This window comes from Alosa pseudoharengus, unplaced genomic scaffold (assembly GCF_046254945.1).
Source record: "Alosa pseudoharengus isolate Yale_2024_CS ecotype anadromous, Long Island Sound unplaced genomic scaffold, YU_APseudo_1.1 YU_APseudo_1.1_scf_37, whole genome shotgun sequence".
In the NCBI taxonomy this organism is placed as follows: domain Eukaryota; kingdom Metazoa; phylum Chordata; class Actinopteri; order Clupeiformes; family Clupeidae; genus Alosa; species Alosa pseudoharengus.
In genome coordinates, this window is record NW_027468754.1 from 4,224 (window position 1) to 28,860 (window position 24,637).

The 24,637-nt window shown below is 42.9% G+C and overlaps 1 protein-coding gene across 1 annotated transcript; it reads right to left on the minus strand.

Moving 5' to 3' along the window:
- Nucleotides 1-17,413: 17,413 nt before the first annotated feature.
- Nucleotides 17,414-24,140, minus strand: LOC143101544 (protocadherin-18-like). Its single transcript, XM_076264749.1, has 4 exons — nucleotides 21,274-24,140; nucleotides 20,823-20,911; nucleotides 20,135-20,304; nucleotides 17,414-18,925 (listed from the first exon to the last, which is right to left on the minus strand). Exons 1-4 carry the CDS (start codon nucleotides 23,758-23,760, stop codon nucleotides 18,213-18,215), a joined length of 3,459 nt encoding a protein of 1,152 aa, XP_076120864.1. The 5' UTR covers nucleotides 23,761-24,140; the 3' UTR covers nucleotides 17,414-18,212.
- Nucleotides 24,141-24,637: the final 497 nt, after the last annotated feature.

Sequence of the window (24,637 nt, forward strand, 5' to 3'; positions counted from 1 at the left end):
TTGGTCATTATCACTTAAGAATAACAGCTATTGCATCATGTCGAACTTTGGAACATAGCCAAGCCACATTACACTATGCTTGTACTCACAACAAAATAACATCTCAGGAATGAATGTGCTACAGTACTTCTATTTATACTGTATAGATGAAAGTTGATAGCACTCTCTCTCTCTCTCTCTTTCGTACACTCCGAACTATAATGATCTTGCAGAGTGAAATTGCTCTGCACGGTGAGAATTCCATTACACAGTTCATTATGCAAATATAGCAGCAGTAAATAAAATTCCCTAATGTGTCACTAATCTCTATTATGGTGAAGAAATACAGTATATTATGGGTTATTAATAGTAAAAACTCCCATAGCATTTAAGTTCACGTCACAAGGTTGAACAAAGTGCTGTGGAGAACCCAATGGTATAGCTGGGTCATTTAAGGCCACACAAGGTCTGTTACTGATATCATTAAACAGGTTGTTATAATAATTTGGATGGATTAATATGGGTTGACTTGACATGTATGTTAATATGTTTCAAAGGCCGCATAAGACTGTTGATGACAAACGTTGACATTCTCTGGCTTTGTAGGCCGAACTTTGACATTAATTAAAAAGTAATGCAGTCTTTCACAAAGCCTTCCTTCAGCAGATGGTAAGTCAGCATATCATATTTTTGTGAGGGAGTCTTTTTTCACTCATACAAAGGCCACACAGTCAGGGTTAATTACATGGTATAAGTAATTGAAGTAAATGAAGGCATAAAATTCACCCCTGGTGTGAATAAATATAAAATATAAAAGCAATACATCCTTGTGTCTTTGAAGATATCTGTTCTTTCTGCTGCTGCGCTGCCAGCCCTTCATCAACAAATGAGTTAATTAATGCTGACACAAAGGCACTTTCTCTTATTTGTTAATTTAATTAGGTGCAGACTTGACCGGACTTGCTCTCTCTACCTTTTTTTTAACGTTCCACTGAGAATGAATCGTAGGTATGAGTCAGGCAGTTAATTTAACAGTAGAGTTTCAGACGTTAAGAGAAAACGTGCCAATGTATCCTGTTACTGTATTATGGTGTCAGTGGAGTCGCAGGAGAGAGCTACAATTACCAGGTATACAGCCAAAATAAGTATGTGAATTGATCTGCTCTTCATCTAAGTCACAAATACTGACAGACACAATAAGATAATTAAAACAACGTTCATGTTTTTATTAAACACACACATTCAACAACAGTGTGCCTTCCACGGCACACCTACCCCCCTCCCCCACCATTCTAAATTAATTTTATGCACCATATTGTTATGTAGCATTAATATTATACACCATTTGAAAGCTTGGACTTTTGGGAATACATATATGAAAACCTTTTTCATGTACAACTTGTATGGTGCTTTACATTGTCAGATTAATCTCACTATGTCTCACTTAAAGTGTAATTCCAGCAAAAATTGACCAATAGGTTAGCCTGGCGGGCCATCCTATATCATTGAAATGTATAGTCTGGAATCGACCCATTCACCTCGCTTAACCCTTACAAGCCCGACCGTTCTAATTTCGTTAAAATTTTAACGATGACCAATCATCTAATATCTCAGCTGTCCAATGACTGATTTTATTTCTGAAATCTTCCCCGTAATGCTGACAACATAAGCTTCAATTTGATATGATTGGTTAAGGGGTTTATGGCGCGAAATGTTTTGGATACTTGAAGATGAGTCTTGAAAAAATATTTTCACTTGAGTCGGTGCATTTGACGTGGACAGCCGGATGCCACCTGCACTTAAGTTGGAGTTTACCTCGACTGGAAACCACAAAGCTGGATAAACTGAGGTAATATTGTTTTTACATCGGTTATAGTTATGGTTTATCTTAATTTGAAGTCCTTAACCCATTTACTCCTAAAATGCCTGCTAAAAACGCCTATAGAATCCTATGGCATTCTAGACTAAATAACCTTATTTCCTGAGGGTTTTCTGAAAACATACTAAAAATTGTCAACGTTTACCAAAATTTAATATCTAAGCCTCTGTAGCACCTAGAAACATGACATAAAAAGCATGCTGCGCTACGCAGCATCCAGCGGGAGGGTCAATGTTGCGCTACGCAGCATCCAGCGGGAGGGTCAATGTTGCGTCATGCAGCATCCAGCGCGAATGGGTTAAATCATGTTATTTGACAGTAATATGCTTTCTCATCAGCGTCAACATTATGGCTTAGCGGGGGGCTAGTGCATCGTCACGTAACTTTAGCTAACTGTATAATTCTGAACTGCTTGCAATATTATTGTTTGCTTTTGATGTCAGTTATTTTCATTTGACAGTTTCATTTAAAAACCTGTTAGTATATAACCTGTAGATAAGTTTGTTTTCTAGTACCAATTTGCTTGTTAAGCATTATATTGGCAAGACAGTATAGCAAACCAAAGCTGAATAAATCAATGGCCGCCACGTTTCTAAGTTGCGTTCTCTTACATGAAATAAGTTGAGCGATATTTTTACTCCTCTCAATATGTAACGTTAGTTGTAGAAAATAAGATGTGAAATCACATATTCTGTCAGAAATGTAATTAACTTATTGCCTTTCCTCCGGTTGTTATCTGTAGTGCAGTCTGTAGTGAACTATTTTAGCTTGCTAACTTCTAAATAACAAACATCAGACGTGCTTGTCTCAACATTTTCTAAAATGGCATGACTTGAAATAGATGAAGCACAACTCCTCCCAATATTTAGTTATAGAAAACATGATGTGAAATCACATATTCTGTCAGAAATGTCATTATTGCATTTCAGCAGTTTGTTACTAGGTGAAATGTAATCTGTCTTTATCTTGATGCCAGCCAGGCAATCAGATTTAGGGTAGCTAAACCCATGTGTAATACAATGACTTTTCATAGGCCTACTTAGAAATATTTCGAGTATATTCTGAGGATGCTTCAATAGTTTAGGCTACCTCTTCTTTTGTGTGCATACATGCACAAATCTGTAGTTTTGTGATTTTATGTTTTACATTAATAAAGGTATTTGTATGATTTCGCTCTTGTTTCAGACGGAGGATGACAAGACCTACACAGACCTTCTCGCAAGCCTGAAGAGGTAGCTGACTGCTCATGAGCTTGCGCTCACAATGCTGAAGACCATGAGGGGATGGAGGAAGAAGGTATAGATTTATGTGCCATGCGTAGGATGGTGCAGACTAAAACTGTGTGAAATAGACTTGTTATGTTCTTTTTTACTCACATTGTTGTCCCAGGCATATGTGGTTTTACAAACCGGAAGGAATGGGAGCTTGTGCTTAGTAGGCCATCGTATGCAAACAGTGCAGGGGCATGGGACAAAGACCCCAGAAGAGTTTCACAGGTTTCTGGGATTGATCATTTACATGGGGTTCACTTCCCTCCCTAATATCCATTGCTACTGGGGAACCAAGTCTTGGCAGGGATCAGGGGACATTGACCAAATGATGAATACATATTGTGTACTCCAAAAAACGCAGAATACCAGAAAGCACTTTTTCTCCATTGACATTGCCGTTGTCAGTAGTTTCTTGTTATTTCAAGTTCGACAATGCAATGCAGAATCTGGTGTTGAACCTAGGTTTGGTAGCTACAACCAGAAAGAATTTGGAGGAAATCTATCACAACAGCTGGTAGGCATTTCCGTTGAAATTTCAGCCTCACCTTCAGCTGCTCCAACTACTACTCTGTCGTCTTTCCATCAAGTACATATTCCTGTACAGCAGGAGCTTGTTATAAAACAACGTACATAATAAAACTAAAGTAGCTTGTATGGCCCTGGAGTGTAACGGTAGGCGAATTTGTTTTATTGATAAACAAATTGCTGTCAGATTTGGCATTCTGCAAAAGGGGATGCGTTTAGTAATGAGTCATAGCTCTTCTGTGTTCAACCTTCAGGTTCCCCACCCCAGCTTTCCCTATCCTCCTCTGTAAGTGTGTGTGTGTGGGTATGAGTTTGTGTGTATATGTGTGTATGTGTTTATTCTCCACAGGCTTGTTCTAAGTATTTAATCCACGTTCAAATGTTTAGAACACATTGAGTTTTGAGTGATGTTGATTGTATTCCTAGCTTTATGATGAATAATAATACATTTTATATATGTATATAATTTTCATATTATACTGATTTATATAAGGAAGTTGTATTTGTTGAATCAAATGTATTTTATGTCTCTTTTCCGAAATGGTCTTCAATGAATACAGTATACTTACTTCCTGTATTACTGGTAAGGTACAGTATGTTTTTTTTTTAATGTCATTCTTATTGACTGTAGCATTTGCTTATATACAAATAAATGGTTTATTCTTATAGACCAAATACATCTAAACCATTGTTTCTGACTTGATTATTAGTTTTTATGCATACTTTTATGTTGTTGGTGAGAAAGTGAATGTGAATTCTGTCAACATTCTAAATCCCGTTTTTCTGCATTTTTTTACACTGATCACTAAAAATATCATAACTTTTGAAAGGTTAATGATATTCCAATACAGTTTTTTTTGTTAAATAGCCTACAACTTGCACTTTCATACACTCTATATTTTTCTCTATCTTGTAGAGAAATATGATGAAAATTCATTTTTATGTGAATGAAATAAAATTTTGACAAATTCCGGATATACATTTGGAGAGGATTTTCAAATACTGTTCATTACTATATCAACATTACCATATGTATTTTACATAATTTCATAGAAATGATCCTTCTGATTACAATGGTATGTATATCCCATTGATGGTATGTATTATACTCAAGAAATAAGGTTTTTTGTGTGACGAGGTCATCCAGCACCAAAAATGGAATGTTCGGCACGGGCACAAAAGGGTTAATCCAAGGGGCGGGCAGAGAATTGTCTTTCAAACTGCATAGGCATGCAATAGGCCAGCACTACGACCATATCCGTATCCGGTCGGCAAAACGGCAAATATATCCTTCTTCGAAAGGAATGACTTAAGTGCATTGTGTTGCTCAACTTTCAAAGAAAAGCACAAGTCCAACTCCTCAAAAGTTGACGCCAACGCCGATTCAAACAACCGCTCTTCGTTCGCCATAGCCACCTTCCTTGTTGTTCACCGTCGTAGGACTGTCATCATCCTGTTAAGCCCGCCTTAAGACTCTCTGACAAAATAGAGCGCTGTGATTGGATGACGTCCACGGCGTCAGCCAATAGAAATTCCTATGGTTTGATACTAGACGTACAGGCTGAGCAAATTAATTTGCCGCCGCTAGGGTGCGTCTAGATTTCTAGGCTACCAATAGGTGATTTTCTGCATTAAAACACGTCAAATAAGCCGTGGAGACAGTATTTTTTGTCGATCAACAACTACAGAGCCTGGCCCAGCATATGCTACAGCCCCAAATGGCAAATAGTGGTGTAGATAGGGGCGGTATGCCAAACGTTTTCCAAATAGTATAGTAAATACAAATACAATAGTAAAACCAGTATTGTTCAAAACAGCACCAAACCTAGGGGTCGTTTCTAGAAAAGTTAGCAACGACGTTGCTCAACCACCATGGTACGCCGCAACAACGACATTGTTACACCTGTTTCCAGAAAGCATCGTACTTGTGTCGCAATTCGCTACCTCCGACGTTCGAACACCATAGTTCCAACAATGTTGTTGATGATGCAGCGATACATATCATTGGTGGAAACAGTGGCAACGTGTAGCCTAATACCCCACCCCCTAGAAATGTTCTGTCACTGCCTATGTTGACATTTTTCTATGAGTAATTAATACTGGCATTGTCATTGCCATCAGCAAAAACCTAAACCTATTGCAAGCATATAAAACAGTTAACTTAAAGGAAAACGCCACCCAATGTCAGTAGTAATATATGTTCTTACCTTAACTTTCACGAGTCATACCTATCCCGTGTCGGTACATGCACTCAAACGCTCTGGTGCGCGGCGCAAATGTGTGAGCATGTTGCTATGCTAGCGGGCTCAGACGTAGCCATAGAGGGAGGAAGATAGCAGTAATCAAACACATCCACGTTTTCCCTACTTAAATACAGTTGCACGAGTAGTTGCTAAAAATGTGTAAGGTCACACAACATGAAACGTGGCGATTTTCCAAGCGAATAAACAGGAGAACTACAATGAGTCATTATTTGTGTTAAATATCTATGTTGGAAAAAATATATAGCCTGGAGGAATGTCTGGGTATCGCAAATTTTATCACCTGTCTTGTGGCTTAACGGCAGCGTGTCGGCGCACTGCACGCCGGACGGAGTTCGCATCCAATCTTTTCTTTTCACCTCTGAGTAAGAGTAGGCCTACGAGACAGGACAAATCTCACATCATAAGAAAATCGAACCTACAACACTGGGATAACAAGTCACCTGCTTTAGCCACTAAACCATTTATCACTGTGCTGATTTTAAGCGTCTGTGAATATTATAATTAGCCTGACGTAGTCATACTCAATTCTAGTCAGAATATGAGTCTGATACTGCTCCATTGGGACATAATTATGGGGCGTGTTTCAACTGATACAGGGGGGGGAATGCCTCTGCACTCAATTGGATAGACCTAACCAATCAGAGCAACGAAATAGCTTACCGTGAGGTGTAGGAAGAAAACACACAAACCATCCTTCTTCTCCACAAATGCCTTAAAGCAACACCAAAGAGGGTTTTTTTTTACCTTAAAGGAATTATCCGGAGTAAAATGCACTTTAGATCAATTTACGGATGATTTTAATCAAAATCATGTCATTTGGATGTAGCCTAGAAATCTAGACGCACCCTAGCGGCGGCAAATTAATTTGCTCAGCCTGTACGTCTAGTATCGAACCATAGGAATTTCTATTGGCTTAACACCGTGGATGTTCTCCAATCACAGCGCTCTATTTCATTAGAGAGTCTTAAGGCGGGCTTAACAGGATAACGACAGTCCTGTGACGGTGAACAACAAGGAAGGTGGCTATGGCGAACGAAGAGCGGTTGTTTGAATCGGCGTTGGCGTCAACTTTGGAGGAGTTGGACTTGTGCTTTTCTTTGAAAGTTGAGCAACACAATGCACTTAAGTCATTCCTTTCGAAGAAGGATGTGTTTGCCGTTTTGCCTACCGGATACGGATATGGTCGTAGCGCTGGCCAATTGCATGCCTAGGCAGTTTGAAAGACAATTCTCTGCCCGCCCCTTGGATTAAGCGAGGTGAATGATTGGATGCCAGACTATACATCTCAATGATATAGGATGGCCCCGCCAGGCTAATTCGGATGTGTTTTGAGAAAGTTCGATTTTACCGTTTTTAGTCAAAACTCGTTAGCCTGGAAGTGACCAGGGCAAGTCATTTTGCCGCTACAAAACACTTTTTTATACCTCTTCTACAGTTCCAAACAACATTACACTTACGTGGTAGTGAGTAGAGGGTCCCTAAAGCCAAACCGAAGTATCCCGAGGTCTTTATGTGGTCGGATAGAGAGTCCAGAATGAATTTCATCAAGCCAGTACCTTGTACCTTTCCGGAAATGTTGCTACTGCAGCTGGTGTCTTTAGGGGAAAGTCCGTAGGAGTCGATTGCCGAGTGTGGAGTAACACACTCTGGAAATTCACAATTTCGTTGCCGTTTTTTTTTTTTTTAAAAACCAGTCCAGTATTTCTTTCGAAATTGAAATAAAGTTGTATGGACTGGACTATGTTTTTTTTTTTCTGAATTTTCAGAGCGTGTTACTCCACACTCGGCAATCGACTCCTACGGACTTTCCCCTAGCCAGCTGCAGCAACATTTCCGGAAAGGTACTGGCTTGATGAAATTTATTCTGGACTCTCTATCCGACCACATAAAGACCTCGGGATACTTTGGTAGGACAGATCAATCATTGAGTCACAAGATAAACATCCACTTTGTATTTTTTGGTTAGGCGATTGTGATTTTTGGTTAGGCGCTCCGGACACCAACTGGAACTACCAAGGAACGACACAAGTGCAACTGCCCAGGGGCAGTAGTTCAAACGGCCAAACTTTGCGTCCTTGTTTGCGATTGAGAGTTCAAACTTCCCTTTTCGATGGAGCGAACTACCAAGGTTGTGACGCAAGTTAGCAAACGATGCTTTCTAGAAAGCCCCTGGTCAGTAGCTTGCTCAGGGTCCCTGCACATAAAACGAAGCACCAACAACCTAGTTAGCGAGCCCAGAGTTTATCACAGAAGACTGTTAAGAACATTTACCAAACTGTCTCCCTACCAGCTCCTCTCGAAGGAAAGTCCGTACAAGTCGATTATCGAATGCAATGCAACGAGTGAGTCCATTGAAGATTTTTTCCAGAAAACTGTGTATACTTTGTTGTTTCAGGTAGTTTGGCCAAATGTATGTTAAGCCCTCCTTACACTGACAGACATTGGATTTGCAAGATTTGGAAAAGATTTTTGAAAGACTACAGACTCAGACCCTCTCACATCTAAAGACAAGTAAAAGAGTTTTAAGTCATAGACTATAATTTTGCAATGACTGGGGATCTTGCAGGGTCACTATTTACAAGACTGCAACTAGATTCCTTTAAATTATTACCCATCGTGCAATAGATATCAACAGGAACTGAAACGATAGCCTACTAAACTCAGTCGTATTTTCGTGTTTCTGCAGCATTTTTTCATGCGTGACATCCCTACCCGATTTAGAGTTGTTCTGTCACGTAAAAGAGCCGACTAAATATGTATAAGAAACGAAATAACAAATGATCATATTCATGGGTTTTATCACGTCCCTTGCTACAGCTGTCTCCTACTTTGCCCCTTCGTGTTTGGTGTTGGAGAGAGGTCACTATTGGTTTTTGATCACAGCTGACAAATTACGCAGAAACATTTTTCAACTGGAGCAACAATAGGCGTGTTCGACTTGAGGCAGATCTGTGCAGATCTGACTTGATGTGATGCATGCTGGGTTGAACACAATGCATACTGGGATGGACGCAATGCATACTGGTTAGAAATTCTGTCCGACTCAGAGCCCGTTTACGGAGAGCCGGATCACTCCCTATTAACTCCATTGTACCTGCAATCTGTTGCAGTTCCGCTAGGGGCGATCACGAATAAGTGCAAAAACAATGGGGGTCTATGGAGCTAGACGGCTAAATGTGTCTCTTTCACCTGGTTGTCGTTGAGAAATTGAAGATTTGATTGTGGTTTCTGCATGCTCAATATGGATTATAGGTCAAAAGTTGAATGAACTAGTAGTCACGTCCTTTCGATTTCTAACAGGTTGGGTCGTTGTTGCCCACAACACACTAGCTTTCTGCTAATGAATGACGTCATTGACACATTTGAAAAGCTTTTTAGAACAAATAAGTAACTCAAAAACTGCCCCCTCTTTTGACTGCAACATTAGAATTTCTGGGCAAAAAATTATATCCTGAGAAAAGTGGATTTGAGGGGTACAGCCCTCATGTGGAACCAGAAAAGGAACTGCAACCAGTTCAGAAACCAGAAGTTTCCCGAGAGTGGCGGTTCTCCCCTTATTAGACATTAGGCTTGTAATGACGTCACTCGTCAGGACCAAAGAGGGAACTGAGAGTGGTCGAAGGAAGTCGTGAAGCTGTCCGCGCGCTGTTGGAAATATAACAATTGATTATAAACCCCTGTTAAACCTAATAAATCTGACTCCGCTCAGTATTAGAAAAGTTTCGGTTCAAAGTAACATGGCTATCCATAGTGGGCTGGTATGCCCACAATGCATATGGTTAATGAGAATGCCTAACTCGTTTTCTTATGACACGCGCTTAAGCTTAGGAATATATACTATAGGTCTCCTATATCCTATACCTAATCTCCGATTAATTCGGGCGGTTCCTAAACATAACACGTATTGGTCTGGAAGTGGTCAGAGGTTACATGCTGATCCGGACTGCGATACTCACCAGCGTGTTAGACAGTCAAGCAAATTCCTATGCTACAGGGGGTCAGGCTGTGCTAGGTTTTCACGACCAATCTAGACCATCGCTGACAAACTGCCCACCGCTGTGTAATGCTTGGTCATTTCATAATAACTTGCCAGCTCCCAGGTGATTAGTTTCTACGTACTTCCCTAACGTACTGGCGGCGTATAACTAATCCAATCGATAATTCTGTGCGGGTCAGTAACGATACCTAATTGTACTCTGGACTATTAAGTACAATAGAAGTAGTGAGGGTAACATCAATTAATCCAATACATTATAGAAGGTACATCTAAATGAATAATGTGAAAGTTAAGAAAACAGGTTAAAGGAACATTTAGGAAACCATATGAAACAATCAGAGAATGAACATACCAGCTCAGAGGATGATGACTACACACCTTAGTGGTGCGGGAGATTCTGACTACAGAATGGCTCCTAGAATGCTCTGTGAACCTCACTTAAATAGTTTACCTAGTTTGTGGTTGGTTACATTCACATGATTGGAGGTCAGCTGATTTGGGATCACATGGTTGGAGGTCATCTGATTTGAGAGTACTTTGATGAGACTTGAGACCATTGTTGTAGTGAGAGTGAATCAATCAAGACATGACAAGGTACAGTATTTGATTACATTTCCTGTCCCTATAGTTAACTGCTCCTGTGGACATGTGACAGTAGGCCCACAATAGGCCCACACTTAGTAGTTGATCAAGAGTCAATATATGACTGAAAAGATTATCATCAGCCTGGTAATTAGGATCCTTACAGGCTTGTTCGACTTGAGGCAGATCTGTGCAGATCTGACTTGATGTGATGCATGCTGGGTTGAACACAATGCATACTGGGATGGACGCAATACTTACTGGTTAGAAATTCTGTCCGACTTCTGTCAGCCGGGGAGGGACTTACCACCGTGACACCATGTCACATGACCTTAAAATATCACGGACCATGGAGGAATTATATATAACTGGAGAGAGTGACTAAGTCCCGCCCTTCATACAAATGAATGGTGGAGGCTAGGCTAGTAAATCCGGCCAATTCATAGTCAACGCCATAATGAACACTGGGGTTCGGATCCAGCGCCAGTGGGCTCTGACCATGCGCCAAGTTCCAAAGCTGGAAATGACGCATGGACCAACGTCGATTTTTATTGGATATTCTGTAAAAAGAGAGTCGTCCTCCAGTAAGAGGGTGGCGATAATGCACATACATTGCTTGCCACGTAACAAGAAGAAGAAAAAGTTGCTCGGGAACGCGCATGGAGTCCGAGTGGAGTCGCCCTGAAGGGCAACTTAATTTCATTGGATAACAGCGGCTCTAACGAAGAGCAGTCTGCCTACCGTCCTCCTGCTCCAAATGCATTCGAACATGATGTGAAATAGCCGTAGTCGAACTATAAATAAACTATTCAGTTTTTAGTGCCATGTGTAGCGCATTTTTACAGTCTATGATTAGTTTGTTTTTTATTTTATTGTTTGCCATCTCATAGCGGGTGCTCTAAACGTATTCTAGCCAGAGCCCTCAATAGCCACCCTGTTTTGAAAATGGAAGATAACGCACAGAACGGCCAGCCTGAGCGGACACTTACGTCCCCAACTCATCTAAAATGTGGTGTCTGGAAATACTTTGGGTTGTACACTGCAGATGGTAAAGTAACCCTTAAAGAGAATGTAGTCTGCGGACTCTGCAAAAAACAGTTTACTTACGCATCCACAACATCCCATTTTCACGCTCACCTGTCGAGTTACCATCCAAATGAGGCAGCGGAGTCAGAGGCACAGACGGCCAGAGCATCGCCAGGCATCGATGTATGATTGCACACTTTCCGTTAGGGATGCACGATATATCTGCGGCCGATATATTATTAGCCGATAAGTGAAAAAATGAAAATATTATTATCGGTCCGATAACAGAATTCTGGCCGATAATTTGCGACAATATTTTTTAAAGTCCTAATTTAGGCCTACGTAAGGTCCGTCCTGCTACACTGAGCTACTTGAGCTTGGTTGGCTATACTTTTTCCTCAATATAATGTCAGCGGTGTGCATGTAAAATAACAGTCGGAAACAGTCGGAAAAACCAAACGAACGATCGTAAGATGAATCGTAGAAAACCCTCTTAAGAGCGTGTCTCCGTCGTTATCGGGAAACTGGGCCCAGCCTAGTAGTAGACTAACAACAGTAGGCCTAGCTAACTGCCAATCAGCATAGAAAAGTAGCTTATTTCACATGTTAGGCTTATGTATAATATGATATAGAATTGACGGTCCTAAACCCTCCTAAAACCCATTGCGCTGTCGCGCTTGTCAAAGTTTGGCAGTGACGTCGGCGGCAGCGTTTGATTGATTGATTAGTTCACTTTTTAAACATTATTGGTTCCCTGGAGATGTGACAGGTCAGGACAGGTGTAACTTGAACTGTTTGAATATATTTTCATGATTTGATGTAGCTAGGCTACCTAATATTTGAGGCATATTGAAACAATAATAGGCTATTTTATAATAGGTCTTGAAATACATTTATTTTTATTTGTATACATTTCGTCTTGTTCTATAAACCGTTCAGATGTAGGCTGTGTGGCTTGAATGAATGCAATGTCTATTTGTTTGTTACAAATAAAACTTCAGCAGTTATAACTAGCCTATTGTAGCTTATTTTAAAATGAAAACATGGGTAAGTCATCATGAATTTCAATGATTTGGCTATGACTTGACTTGCTTGACTGTCACAAAAAATGACTTGGACTTGCTTGAGACTTGAAGGTTAAGACTTGAGATTTGCTTGTGACTTGCACATGTGTGACTTACTTCCACCTCTGTGCATCACATTAAATACAATTGAGACAATAGATTGACCATATTTGACAACTGCAAAGCCTTACCATAGGCATGTTACATTCAGGACATGAAAAGTCGACTTTATTGAACAAGTCGGCTAAACATTTTGAACTTGCGCATCAACCCAGCATCGGTGCGTCGCATAGGCTAAATTAAAACACAAATTGAAGCAACAGCTTGACCATCGGACAATCCTACTGCAAAGCCTTTCCATATGCATGTAACAGGGGTGTGATTCTGTGATTCAGGGGTGTGAACGGAATTCCGTTTTTTTTTTACTTGAAAATGAGACCCACGCAATTCGTATAGATCCGATGAGGGGTTTTTTCGGGGGGGGGGGGGTGTCTGTCGGTCAGAGGTAGGCTATATTTCTGTATAACACAGGCCATTGTTATAACAGGCCGCTGACAATGACGACGGGTTTTGTGCTTCACATCTTTCCGAATATCACGCCCAGTGGCGTAACTATAGTAGGTGCAGCAAGTCGCACCAGGGCCCGTGACCTCCCGGGGCCCGTCGCTACCCCCGCAATGCAATTGCTGGAAAATTCTATACAGGTCCTTTCTGACTACCGGCGTGCCTTTGACCAGGCCAAGGCTACAGCGCAGACGCTCGCAAATAAATGGGGGGTTCAGAGTACATTTGAAAATGTTAGAGCACGGAGAGTGAAGCGTCACTTTGACTAACTATCGGAAGATGAGCGCTTAACCGATGCAGAGAGATACTTCAAAGTGCAGGTATTTAATGCAACTCTGGACATCATAATCAGTCAGCTCTCCCAAAGATTTGCAAGTATGCGGGAAACTTGTCATGTGTTTGAGTCTTTACGTCCTATGACCCTTCAACTCGCAGGTGATGATGAACTGCTTGAAAAGGCAAGACGTTTGTCAGACCATTATAGCAGGGATATTGCACCGACATTCCCAACACAACTCCTCTCATTCAGGTCTTGCTTTAAACCAGTGATTTCTCAAAAGTCATCTATTTTTCAACTTGCCAAAATGCTGGTGGTAGATTATAACAGTGTAACATCCACATTCAGGGAAGTGTGTACTGCTCTCATGTTGTTTCTGACATTGCCTGTGTCTGTGGCAACAGCTGAGTGATCTTTTTCTAAACTCAAACTTATTAAGACCTACCTAAGGAGCAGCATGGGGCAGGAGAGGTTCAGTGGGTTAGCTATCCTGTCCATTGAAAATATGAGATCCAGAGCATTAAATATTGGGAACATCGTTAACGATTTTGCACAACGAAAGGCTCGTAAGATGGCCTTCTTCTAATGGCCTAATTCAAACATATTGGGGATTGTATGCATATGAATGATTTTATTTGGTTTCTGCACGGTTAAATAAGTTAGGCTACATTAAGTTTTGTTTCTGCGCAGTGCGAGTTTATAAGCAAGCAACGCTTGCAGTTTCAGCAGAGGGTTGAAGCGCATTGAGCGCATTGAGTGTTCCCATAATTCCATGCGAGTTTTTTTTAATGCAGTAATATTAGATTACCATGGCCTGCAGGCTTTAATAAAATTATTTTTAATGTTTTCACATGTAATGCATCCGATGTAGTCGTGTGTTTTTTATTTGAAATTGTAATATGTAACTACTAAACTACTTCGGTGCCTCAGGCCCTTTGTATAAACAATTGAAATCACCCTTAATGTGTATTGCATGTATCAGTGCTAATTCATCCTGGGCCAAATTATGTCGGTATGGGCCCGCACAGTGCTCTCGCACCTGGGCCAACCATTGTTTGTTACGCCACTGGTCACGCCGCAAGTGTATTCCGTTTACTTGTGGATTTTATTGAAAGTGCAAGTAGGCGGGTTGATCAGCTGCGTTCTGAAGAATGCTTGATTCAAGGTCAGTGTATGTGGCTAACGAGTTTCTCAGCAGAAGCCATGAAACGGGTCAACAAATTGATTTAAAAAGACATCATGGCTTTGCATCGAGTTCGTCAGGATTTTCCGATAATGAATCTCGTTTGCTGATATTGAATTTTAATTTCTGCGCGTGTAAGCTGTGCTTGAAGTTAGCTGTGACAGACTAGCCTAACCTTACAGGTTTCCAAAGCCTGTCTACCTTAGGCCTACTCCTACATTGTTTAGTGAACACCTGGTCATTTCGGGTTTGTCCAGCCGTTCAACCCCGTGAACCTTGCGCCCCTTGTCTAAAACATATTTCAGGATGCGGCCACCATGAGAAAACGTAACGTTATGGTGACGGTGCGAGATCAAAGCTTTGGCATACTTAGTAAACGTCTGGCACATAATATTGAGCTGAATATTTAGTGGAAATAGCCTACTGTAGCATTGTGCTGATAGATAAAAAGACGCAAATTTAAAGGCGCAGTCCGCATTTTAACCCTAGCTCTCCATTTAGTGTGTGCGCTGCCGCTTTTAAAACTCCATGGTTCAACTCCAAAAATCCATGGTTCTGCGTCACTGTTGGCAAAATGATCATGATGGCCTATATATTTCAGCCATATTTGGTTTAGTCTTGTGTAGGCCTAGGCTACTTTGCTCTATAGTTTTCTTTAGGCCTTGTAGGCTGTATTGTAATATGCTATAATGTTTGAAATATATGTATCTCAATGTATCAATACTTGCCATAAAAGTCATCAGATGTCATAATTTAAAGGGTTATTTTTCAAAATTTTCTTCTGGGGGAGCATGCCCCCGGACCCCCCTATTTTCTTTAAGACCCTTTTCTAGTGCCACCCTTGCATAGGATTTGCCTCATGAATTTTATGAAGTGTAGGTCATGTAAATATATACGGTAGCCAACATTATAGTACACTACTATGGGTGGGGGGGGGCACTCCATGCTACATATATTTTCCTTTTTTTTTACCTTTGCCAATCACACCCCTGAGTTATATTAAGGTAAAAAAAACCTTCAGCTCAGCCATATCCTTAGAATGACTGGTGTGAACAGATGTCTTGAGGTAATAGTCCATCCTTAGTTTCAGTCCAAAACCCATCTTCCCTAGCCTGGAAGCCCTCCCGATTTTACCACGCCCAAAAACTTTAGTGTCGGGAAATTTGGTCTGGATATTCTCCATTGAGAAGCCTTTAGGCCTAGCCTGGCTAGCGCCACCACTTCTCAATGAGACGAGGTCTGGGAACCAAGCGTTCATTTTCTCGTATTTGAAAAATATCCGTTTATTGGGTGCCACGGATGTCTATCAAATGCGTCTGTGCATAGCAAAGGATGTTTTTGGCTGTTCTCCCAACAGGATTCACATATTTTGTTGCTCTGATTGGTTAGGTCTATCCAATTCTGTGCAGGGACATATTTCCCCTGTATTGGTTGAAATATGTCCCATAGTTACATCCCAAAGGTGTAGTACCAGATTAAAATACTGTATAGAATTGAGTCTGGCTACGTAAGGCTACATTTTCCTAGTAAAGTTGTAGAGTATCCTCTGCTCTGCTTCCTCCATCGTATCTTGCATGGACTTCCTGCTTGGTCAATAATTTCGGTATAGTATGTGATTTTCACCATCAGAGAACAGAGAACAACAAGCAGTAGTAGGTAAAAGCATAGAGGAAAAATAAAAATAAAAAGTGACTGTACGTTGTTGTCTCATAATCTGCACTTCAATTTTGTGATTTTTGTTGTGGTATTGTCCTAACAATCCATAGCCCCTCAAAGGCGAAAACCAAAAGGCATACACTGGACCAATAAGCAGTCTTGTAGATGTCAGTGTTAAAGCATGTTGAGTGTAATAAAGAGGCCTATAAAGGTCAACACATTTGGTTACAAATGCAGGTAATGATCAGCCTCTTCAAGTTTGTCATGAGAAATTATTTTTAAGCACATAATAATGCAGGCTTGAACAAAATAAAACCATGAGATATAGAGAGAGTGTAAGAAAGAGTGTGTGTGTGAGAGAGAGAGAAAGAGAGGGTGTGTGAGAGAGTGTGTGTGTGTGAGAATGAGAGAGAGGAGAGAGGTGGGGGGGGGGGGGGGTGGCGGCAGACAAACACACAAGCAGACAGATAGACAGTCATGCAGCCAGACATATATCAGCAAGTATTCCCATTGTCAGGCCTGGAATTCCATGCCTTTTGAACTATTATGCAAAAAAGGTGATCTCCAAAACCCACAAAGATTCAACAGAACCTAGCAGAGAGCTTCCAGAGGAGACCAGCTAAAAGCATGCTAGCATGTTAGCATCTCGCCACACATGGTCAGCCAGCATAGATGAATGCCCACTGGCTTATTTCCAAAACACAACAGCTGCCTGTTATTGAATTATAAATGCCAACAGGTGTTTAACATGGCCAGATGCATAGCATTAGTACTGACAATGATAATCTGTGAGCAAAAAGTGAACTCATCTGTTTAAACAACAGGCATGTTCTTCTCCACAATGATGGATAATGGGAATGGGAACTCTAAGTGATCCCGAGGTAAATGAGGTGGGAATGAGGCTAAATTGGCCTATCGCATGAGACACAGCAGTGCTTTATGTAAAGTAATATTAAGCAAATGTATTGTCTGGGATTATCCACACAAGCCTAATTAAATTAGTAGTATAAGGAGCGCACTGAGAATGTGTGTCCTTCTTCTACCAGATTTGCCTGAGAGTGAAGTTCTTGCACTCAACAGTAGGGGGAGCTGTAGTACATAGAGGCAAGAAAAAAGGCTCAGATCCAAGAGTAGGAGGCACAAGGATTGTATTGTGGCAAACAAATAAATAGCCAGAAAAAGAAGGCATGTACAGTTCGAGAGATCTCAGTATCTATTTTTCAAGATTTTTTTTACACTCTCGCTCTTTGTTGACAATTGGACAATAGTTACTGTAATAAAATGAAAACAGAAAACGTCCAGTAGGTTTGTGGTGTGGTTGAATTATTTTGCCACTTTCTTCTCTAGAAGTCAGAGTACAGGTGGTGTCAACACAGAGACAAAACACATCTCAATACAAACACTGTTTCTCAGCATGTTATGGAGTAATACTCATATTCACACACACGCAATGTCAAAACTTATTTATAAATATTTTTGTTTGTATACACTCCCATAAGCACACATACACACACATATATGCCCCAGTGTGCATACACACACTCACTCACACACATACAGTAACATACAGTATCTTTTGATGACATGCAGAAAAATATAAAAATAGACATCCGTTTGTTTTTTGTAATATATACAAGCATACATATATAAATATTGTGTAAAAAAACGTATTCTTAAAATACAAAGGTAGTTACAATCACAATGTGCACACTGTATACCAAAAGAAATAAAAATGTGTGAGAAACAAAGCCATTTCCAAATAACTAGCACTTAAACACACCTTCACAATATCAATGCCACAGAATGTCTGATACAGTGCATTATTCTCTCTGATTTCTCCACCCTCAGGTCAAATGAAACAGTGGGCGAGGGAAATCAGAAAGACTTTGACGGGGGACCATTTCACATTTTAATAGGTTCGTTTTGTTTTTGGATTGGGAGCAGTCTAGTTGTGGTGGACGTCGACCAAGAGTTTGTTGATTTCGGCCACGAGCTCGCCTGTGTCCATGGTGACCTCATGGCGACTGTCGCTGCGCTTGCTCTGTAGGTGCCCGAGTACACTGTCCAGCTCGTCCTCCTCGTAGTTCTCCGGGATCTCCTCCATGGCCGGCAGCCATTTGAGGTGCGTCTGGGTGGTAGCCGTCACGTGATTGGCTGGCCCGTGCGTTGGCGTCGTTATGTGATTGCCCGACGTGTTGCTTGGGTTCTGGAAGTGCGTGTTGGCAGCCCAGGCGGCGACGCCCTGCGGGTACATGGACGAGGATGACGATGACGACGACGACTTGCCAGGGAGGAAGCCCCGTCGGGTTTCCAAGGCGACGGAACGCTCGGCCATCTCGTTGCACTCGCCATACGTGTCGAGGGACGGCGGCAGGAGGCGCTGGAACACACTGTTCATCTCGGACAAGAGAGAGCCTCCTACTCCGCACTCCTCCTCCGACTCCTTGCCAAAGGTGGAGAAGCTCTTCTTGCGGTCGCCAGAGGAGTCCACAGACTGTTGGTCTTCCTCCACCAGGGCCTGTGGCGAGGCCTCCTCCCCTGGGATGTACATGTTGGTGCGGTAGTCGGAGGAGGTGGAGGCTGGGGAGGGGACGGAGGGCATCCAGCACTGGTCAGAGTGGCCCAGGATGCGACATTCTTCAGTGCACAGTCTCATGGCTGCAGGGGACAGACACACAGACACACACAGACATGGAGGTTAATAGGATGCTCATGTTCAGTCAAGACTCGACAAAGAGACTGAATCAAGCAGGGCAGAAAAATGGGAGAGGAGCAGAGAAGACAAGTGCAGAAGAAACGAGAACAGAGATAAAAAAAGAGAGGAGTGAAGAGGAGAGGAGAGAAAAGTAAGAGAAGAGTGAAGAGGAGAGAAGAGGAGATGAGTGAAGAGAATAGGAGAGGAGAGAAAAATAAGAGAGGAGTGAAGAGGAGAGAAAAGTAAGAGAAGAGTGAAGAGAAGTGGAGATGAGTGGAGAGGAGAGGAGAGAAAAATAAGAGAGGAGTGAAGAGAAGATAACAGATGAGAAGAGGGGAGAAGAAGAGAGAAGAGAAAAGGAGAAGAGAAGATGAGTAAAGAGAAGAGTAGGGACGAGAAGGGAAGAAAGGAAAGGAAATGAGGGAGCAAAACAGACTCTTCATTAGGAAAGCAGAGCAGAGACGAGCCCTACATAAGAGACTGGAGCTGAGCGACTGGCTGGCTGGCTGGCTGGCACATAAGTGGTTAAAAGGCACCAATCAATGCTGTGCTCTTGTTCTCTGACTCTCCATAAAGCAAGAACAACTGTGAGAGCTGGCTAAAATGGGAGGCCTCCAGGGGGGAATAACATCATTCTGAAAGCAATTACTGTGAATTTTCTTCAGTTCAGACTTGAAAGCACTGAGCTGTCACTCACGGTGCACAAACTGAAAATGCATACAGATGAGTGACAAAAGTCCCTCTCGCCTGCTCTCTCTCTCCCTCTTTCTCTCTCTCTCTGTCTCTCTCTCTTTCCATCCCTCACTCTCCTAGCCTCTTACACTACACATTTAGGTGGAGAGAAGATACAATACAAAAAATGTATTGTTGAAAATGGTGTTGAGATAGCGAGGTGGGTGTTTTGCAATCAAAAAATAATGAGGGTTACTGACTAATGATGATATTGGGTTCATTCTCCAACCTAATCTGTATATATGTTTACAAAGGACACAATAGTCAATGGGATAGAGAAACAGACCTATGGCAGACAGCCTGCCCAGAGAGTGACCTAAAGTAAGTGGTCAGGGTCCCTGTGGGTAGATGGCAATGATCCATAGGCTACAGCATCACAGAGAAAACGACCCCCTGACCGTCAGTGAAAGGGACACTTGGCCTCTGCCTGCCCGTCTCACCTGGGTGGAGTCGCTGATGGGCATCCATGTGAAAGAGGTCACTGAATCCTTCGCCGAGGAGCCGGTCAATCGGCGACTCCCGACCCATGTCACAGTCACTGTCCCCGGCATCACTGTCCCCTCTCCCACTGTCCTTCAGGCTGAACTTATCCATGTCTTGGAGGCCATACCTGACAACAAGATAGATGGGGGGGGGGTGTCATTCAACTACATTCTAAAGCCAAATTTAGTCAATGAAAATCCATGTAAACATTTATTGTACTGTAAAAACCTTTGGTATAAAGTCCTGAGCTGTACATTCATCACAAAATGATGAAACACCATTGTCCATTTAATATGATAATAAAAAGAGAAAATACATCATACTGAGATGCAATACCAAAAACATGTCTTTGCAAAAATGAAATGACTGTCAACACTGCTTCTCCTGTTGAATACAGTGTGATTTGTCAACACAAACAAATGAGACAAAACAAATCACAACAGCAAGCTATGACCTCATGTGATGAGCTGTCCAATGGTATTGCAACAAAACTGGGTGACCAAGGCAACAGAGAATCTCTTTCACCAGTGCTACCGCAGCCCAATCTGAATGGGTAGTGTCCTGTTAAATATCCTGTTCTCTCAACCAAATTGAAATGACATTTCAGGATAAAGGGGTTGGGGGGGGGGGGGGGGGGTAAATTACCTGTAATTCCTTGAGTACTTATTTCCTCGGAAACTTGGTCTTGGTTGGTAGTGGCCCTGATGGAGCAGTGACAGAAGCTGTGAGACTTGCTATATTTAAAAAAAAGTGACACAAATGACAAAAAATGAATACGGATGGAGACCAAGACAGACACACAGTGAATGACAATGAGGTGGAATGACAGTCGATGGATGCATGCAATGAAACGAATAGCAGGCAACCACATGATGAACACCCACATATGAATAAGGGCTGGTGAACAAAGGAAAACAGTGCAGGAGGATGACAAATTGGGAATGTTGTACAAACAAAATTTCTAGCTACTACTATGAGTTCTAGTCATTGTATCAGCCATGGTTTGTGAACTGTGTGTGTGTGTCTGTGTGTATGTGTTTACATGTGTCAGCTTACATCTGTGTAACCTCCCACGCAAAAAACAGAGTGCTCTTACCTCCACAGGTGGAGTAGCATGGGCCAGCTCCAAGGCAAAGCTCTCTGGGATGTGATTGGACGATATTGTAACCAGGCTATTGAGTGACTGGCGGCTATGGTGGCTCTGCCGGCTGCTCATCTGCGCCCTCTCCGCCAGGGGCGAGCCCGCGGGCGAGTGGTGGTGTGCACGAATGGGCAGGGTCCCGTTGACCGTGGGCACCAGCGTGATATCGCCCTTGTGGATCTGCCTGGAAGGCTTCTTAGGGTGATGCTGGTATGTGGACTCGGCCACTCGGCAGTTGTAGGAGTGGGTGTCTTTCTTCTCCCGTCCACAGCGAACTGCGAAGGCCACCATGATGGCCAGGAGCATGGCGCAGATGGCGCCCAGAGAGATGATGATGATCAGGGACACGTCCAGGGAGGCCTCCCCCCCGTCGGCCGTGTGCGTGTGGATGGCGCTGTCCATGTTCTCGTAGATGGTGAACTTGAGCACAGCTCTGGCGGTCAGTGGCTCCGGCCCCTTGTCCTGGACGAGAGCCGTGACCTCCATGTGGTCGGCCGGGATCTGCTCCACGCTGACGTTGGTGCGGATCTCACACGTCTTGCTGTCCATGGCAAAGTAGCCGGCCTCGTTGCCGGCCACGATGATGCAGGTGAGCTCGCCGTTGGCGCCGGCGTCCTTGTCTGTGGCCTGGATGGTGGTCAGCACCTGACCGGCGGGCGTGTAGCGGGAGACAGGCACGTCGGCCGTGTGGTTCCAGAGTTGTGGCGAGACGATGAACGGCGGGTTGTCGTTCTCGTCCAGGAGTGTGAGCACCATGGTGACGTTGCTGCTCAGCCGTGGGCTGCCCGCGTCCTGGGCCTGGATGGTGAATACTACCCGACTCACGTCCTCGCGGTCAAACGAGCGGAGCGCGTACACGGCACCATTGGACGGGTCCACGGTCACGTAGGTGGAGATGGAGCTGACATCCACCATGCTCTCCAGGATAGTGTAGCTCACCTGGCTGTTGAGACCCTGGTCAGGGTCCACGGCCACCACGGAGGTGAGGTATGCACCTGGTGCGTTGTTCTCGGGCTTGAAGACTTCGTAAAGGCTCTTCTCGAACCGTGGTGCATTGTCATTGTCATCGAGCACTTGCACTGTGAAGTGTTTGATGGTGGACTGGCTGGGTGAACCTCGGTCCTCGGCGACCACGGTGAGGCTGTATTCTGACCTCTTCTCCCTGTCCAAAGCAACATCAGTCAGTATCATGTAGTTTTTCTCGTAGGACTTCTGGAGCCGGAAGTGCCCTTGTCCATGAAGCCTGCATATCACCTCTCCATTGAGCCCTGTGTCCTTGTCATCCACCCTCACCAGGGCAACAAAAGTGTCCACAGCTGCGCCCTCAGATATGTATGCCACTTCCTCGTTTCCTGGTGACATTAAATTGATGCTGATCTCTGGCTTGTTGTCATTCACATCTACAACTTTAATGATGACCTTACAGTGCGCTGGCATTGAATTAGGGCCAAGGTCTTGTGCTTGTATATCAATATCAAAAGAGTTGGTTGTTTCATAGTCGACCTTTTTAATCAGAGTCAATTGTCCATTGTCTGAGTTTATTTTGAATGTCTCTTGAATTTTCGTGGACACGTGAGTACTAAAAGAGTAGACTATTTTTCCATTGGTGCCCTCGTCAGGGTCTGTGGCGTTCAGATCAATTATCATGGAGCCTATAGGTGAATTTTCCAATAGATTAATCACATAAGATGGCTTCTCAAAGACAGGGTTGTTGTCGTTTGAGTCGGCAATGTTGATTTTAAGGAGTGTGGAACCAGATTTTGGGGGAACGCCCTTATCCGATGCAATTAACTGAAGTTCATAGCTGGACCGTGTCTCTCTATCCAATTCCCTAAGCACAACGAGCTCCGCATATTTGGCACCATCGGTTCGTGTGAGGATATCAATCATGAAAAAGTCCGTTGCTGGGGTCAGGGAGTATGTGTGAAGAGAGTTATCTCCGACATCAGGGTCCGTTGCGCTGTCCAAGGGAATCCGTGCGCCTACAGCCGCACTTTCAGAAATCTCTATGGGAATTACTGACCGCGAGAATTGAGGAGCGTTGTCGTTAATGTCAAGTATTTGTATCTCGACGTGGAACAACTGCAAATGTTCCGTAGGCAGGGTCAACACATCGAATTCGATAGAACAGTTCACATTTTTCTCGCACAGTTTTTCTCTGTCTATTTTTGACCTGATGCTGATCTCGCCGTCTTGTTCGCGCACAGACAGTAATGTGCTCCCTCTTTGCATTGCCTTGAAACGCGAAGACACCGAGCTTGGAAGTTTCGACAAAACATCAGCTACATCCTCTTTTAGTCGTGCAATAACAGTTCCAATCCTTTGTTCTTCGTAAACCTGGTACTTCAGTGTCTTGCCAGTTACATGTTGTATCAGTATCATCATCACAAGAAGTTTCAATGTTCTTATAAAAATAAACGCACCATTCCTGTTGATATCCATGTTCTCAGTTCTTCTCTTTTATGTTCAGTGAACCCAATTCGAAAAAAATGCTTTGCAGACCAAATTACTTTTTTGTGCCCAAAGTTATCGATTCAAAAGCATTTTCACAGAAATGGTCACCCTGTGTGCTGAAAAACGCGAGAGGTACCCAACGAAATCTATTGAAAACGTGACCACACTCACAATATCTTCTGTGTTATCCGGAGAGAAATCTGTTGCATGCATCCACTTAAGCACAGAGCGCAGGTTGTGGTTAGTATGTGTGTATGTGCGCTCGATGCAGTGCCTCCCGCTGTCTGGGTTGCCACTTCAGACTGACTGGCCCAAATAGCCCAGCTCTTTGGGGAGAAAAAATGCGCCTCAGCCTTGCTCCGTGAGGACAAAACGCTTCCTAAATCAAGTACTGCCCCTCAACCCTCCCAGTCAGTGACCATTGAATACAGACCGGCTATAGATCCATATTAAAGCGACAGAGTGGGTAAGAGGTGTGTGCGTGTGTGTGTGTGTGTGTGGGGGGGGGGGGGGGGGCAAACCCCGCCCTTTCGGGTACCCCCCACCCCCCCACACCCCCTATCTCCCTCCTCCTGCCTAACAGAGGCAAGACAAAATAACTCAAGACAAACTTTCGCCATCAACGTTTGGTTGGGTCTTAATTATTCATCGACACGGGCTAAAAGGTCTTTGGTGGTTGAGTAGACACGAAAGCGGTAATGTGCAACAGATATACCAGATATGCACTCTCTCGCAAAGTAACATTAAGGAGTAGCCTATAAACAGGAATTTAAAAACAGTTTATTGGTATTATGGTCGATCATGTGCTCCAATCAGTGTCATATTTCGCATAGCATTAAGATTGACAAATAGTAACTTAATTTCA

Bases quoted from the DNA above. Each gene is read 5' to 3' on its own strand.
- LOC143101544 (XM_076264749.1), bottom strand. From the start codon at position 23,760: ATGGATATCAACAGGAATGGTGCGTTTATTTTTATAAGAACATTGAAA. The intron at 20,912-21,273 runs GTAAGAGCACTC...TTTTAAATATAG, and splicing joins ATGCTACTCCACCTGTGGAG to CAAGTCTCACAGCTTCTGTC. The intron at 20,305-20,822 runs GTAATTTACCCC...TCTTGTTGTCAG, and splicing joins AAGTACTCAAGGAATTACAG to GTATGGCCTCCAAGACATGG.